The sequence below is a fragment of the Nuphar pumila genome, chromosome 3, assembly GCF_984573655.1.
Source record: "Nuphar pumila chromosome 3, dmNupPumi1.hap1.1, whole genome shotgun sequence".
Classification (NCBI taxonomy): domain Eukaryota; kingdom Viridiplantae; phylum Streptophyta; class Magnoliopsida; order Nymphaeales; family Nymphaeaceae; genus Nuphar; species Nuphar pumila.
Window position 1 is genome coordinate 19,561,580 of NC_143251.1, and position 2,745 is coordinate 19,564,324.

At 47.6% G+C, this 2,745-nt stretch overlaps 1 protein-coding gene across 1 annotated transcript; it reads right to left on the reverse strand.

The window, feature by feature from the left end:
- Positions 1–899: 899 nt before the first annotated feature.
- On the reverse strand, positions 900–2,091 carry LOC149842195 (uncharacterized). The gene has a single exon (XM_090000610.1). The coding sequence runs from the start codon at positions 2,089–2,091 to the stop codon at positions 1,003–1,005; it is 1,089 nt and encodes a 362-aa protein (XP_089856736.1). The 3' UTR covers positions 900–1,002.
- Between the last annotated feature and the right edge of the window lie 654 nt (positions 2,092–2,745).

A 2,745-nucleotide genomic window follows, 5' to 3' on the forward strand; every position in this document is an offset into this window, starting at 1 on the left:
CCCTTGATGTCCCCTTATCCGCCGGGATGACTTCGGGACAAGGTATGCCCCAGTAAGTTTCGAACCGTGGCCATCCCATATCAGGTTACAAAACATGGTTGTCCATGGCCAGGAAGGTGGAGCATAACTCAAGCCAAAACCTTAAACATTTCAAGTTTTGAACCATCACATATAATATACATCCTAAATTTTTAGTCTAATTCAATTTTCAATTTTTACTCTAATTCAGACATCTCTAGAGAGAGAGAGAGAGAGAGAGAGAGAGAGAGACCCCTCTTATTTGGTCTCTTTTCTAGGTCACGTTTGCTTTATTCACATATGGGATTAGCCATCAGCAAGTTGAAGCTGCCATTGTAGGTAACAGGGTTCGTCTTTGACAAACTTTCTCAAGATTCAAGTGAGGAGCATTTTTAAGCTTGCACTTTCTCATGTTTCACTAAACTTGAAAAAGTGTAGTGATTGTGATTTGCGTTGAAAGAAACTTGAGAAAATCCAACTTTCTCAGGGCCTTCAAATGTGCCTTTTGTTTCTGCAGAGTAATGGGAAGATCACAACAAAAATACAACCACTTTAGATGATAAGATCACTGGGTATCCTTGCTGGTGGAACTGAGGTTTACGTACCATTATGAATCAAGGCAAAGAATTAGATCAGCCATGGCCATGACAATCCACGTACACTCGAAAAACGCATCAACAAAACATCGATGGTGCAAGTTAAGGCTTTGCTTAGACGAACTGCCGGATCACTTTAACCTTTTAATTAGTTTCAATTTCTTTTTGCTATTCCTTAAAACTTCTAAAGACCGTTGCTTTTCCTTTTCTGTTGGCTCATATTTTTCAGTTCTCCATAAAAGATCATGGGCAAATGAACTTTGAAAGGGTTGGCCTTGAGGAAGGAAATGCAACTGTTTTCTCTGTAGAACCAAAACTGGTCACTTCTACTTTCTACATTGCTAGACAACAGTATCTACCATATTGCAGCTAGGGAAAGTTGTCACCATTACTTACAATCACCCTCACCGGTGACGTGGAATTTCCAAGTGAAGAGATAGTCCTTGGAATCACAGGAGAGCCTGATCACATCACAAGGAGCGGTTATGAATATCTTCTGCCCACTGTGATCCTCCCACTTTATCTCCACCCTGCATGAGAACGCATTCAAGGAGTTGGGCACAAGACAATCTGCAAAGAGAAGCATCACTTCACCGCTGATCCTCTGCTTTCCGTCTCCGGCCACCATAGAGTCCAGCCACAAGCATTCCGGCTGCCCCACCATCTCCTTGTACGCTGAGTTCGCCACCCTGACCCTGTTGTTGGAATCAGATACAACAGCAGGCAGAGATTCGAATTCCACCTCCTCCTCAACCTCCTCAGGCCTCTTGCACACAGGAACATAGTCGGCGCCGCCTTCACGCCCGCTGATGCTCCTCACACTGATGCTGGAGCTGACGGGCCTCACCGGCTGCGGAGCGATAACCCGGCCGTGATTCGTTAATGTCGCCTGCAGTTTTTGCAGCAGATCCTTCTCCACTGCTGCATGTCCGGGAGGACTAGAAGAAACCGCATCTGCAGCAGCACCCGTTTGTACCAATTTCTTCACTGTAATTACAGAAGACGAGTTCGGCAACGGCGGCAGAGCGACGAAATTGGTGGCACCGCCACGGCCGTTGGGCAAGGCCCAGGAGAACCCGCGTCCCATCGACGTTCCACTTTCTTGTCCCCCAAGCACTGCAGCCAAACTGGCGAAGTTATGGTGAAAGCCTCGCAAAGAAACAAGGTCCAGAGGACCACCGATTGTGGTTGGGGAAGCGACTTCTATGAGCTGAACCTTGGTCTTCTTGGCTCTAGGAGAAGCGGGGGAGCCCGTTCTCCTTTTCCGGCCTCTTGCCGGCTTGTTTAAAAGGAGGGATTGAGCTGAGCATGAAGAGATGCCCATGAGGCCAGGGAGAAGGTTCTTCTCTGAGATAGGAGTAGGTGTCTCCCCATTTTGGGGTTGTGAGAACTGGGGCCTTGGGGCAATAGGCCTGTACCTTGCCATTATCAGATCTGTTTTTGCAGCAGATGAGAGCATCCCCAAGGAGTGGACCATCATGGATGATGGTGGTGGTTTTGTGTTTTGTTTGTTCAGATTGGATGCAGCCAAAGGGTGCATGAAAAAGAGGGTGGGAGAGGGCAGTCTGTAACAGCTTAACCCTGCAAAGGAGGGAGGCATGCAGTTGGTGTGAGGGAATGCATATCCAGGGCCAGGGCTTCTTGAATATCATTGCTAGGGACGGCAACCAACGAGAGGAGGGCAACTTGAGGAGCCATGGTGGGTCTTGTAGTGGCACGTGTAAGGGTGCCTACACCTGGAAGCAAGCAGTGGGAGAGGCCAGCAGGTTGGGACTGTTCAAGCTGGCAATTGAAGCAGGGGGTAGTCAGGTTTGCATTGCCAAGTTTTGCCCTGCTATGCAAATGTTGCAAATAGTTCTTCTACACGTTTCAGTTTCACCGCCACCACCTCTCAAATGCTGTGCATATATTCATTGGCTTTATTCGGTCTAGGGCTAAGATTTTTTTTCCTTCTCTTTGTATATCCAATAGACGTCATCGGTTGCCTCATAGGCCTCGAGTGGCCTAACTGACTTGGTTTTTGGGTTTGGGGAATTCGGAGCTCAGTTGAGCTTGGTGTGTTCCAGTAGAGTTTGATTTCTCTTATGCATGTAAACCGCACCTGATTAGGGATTTAGGGGGCTTTGCATGA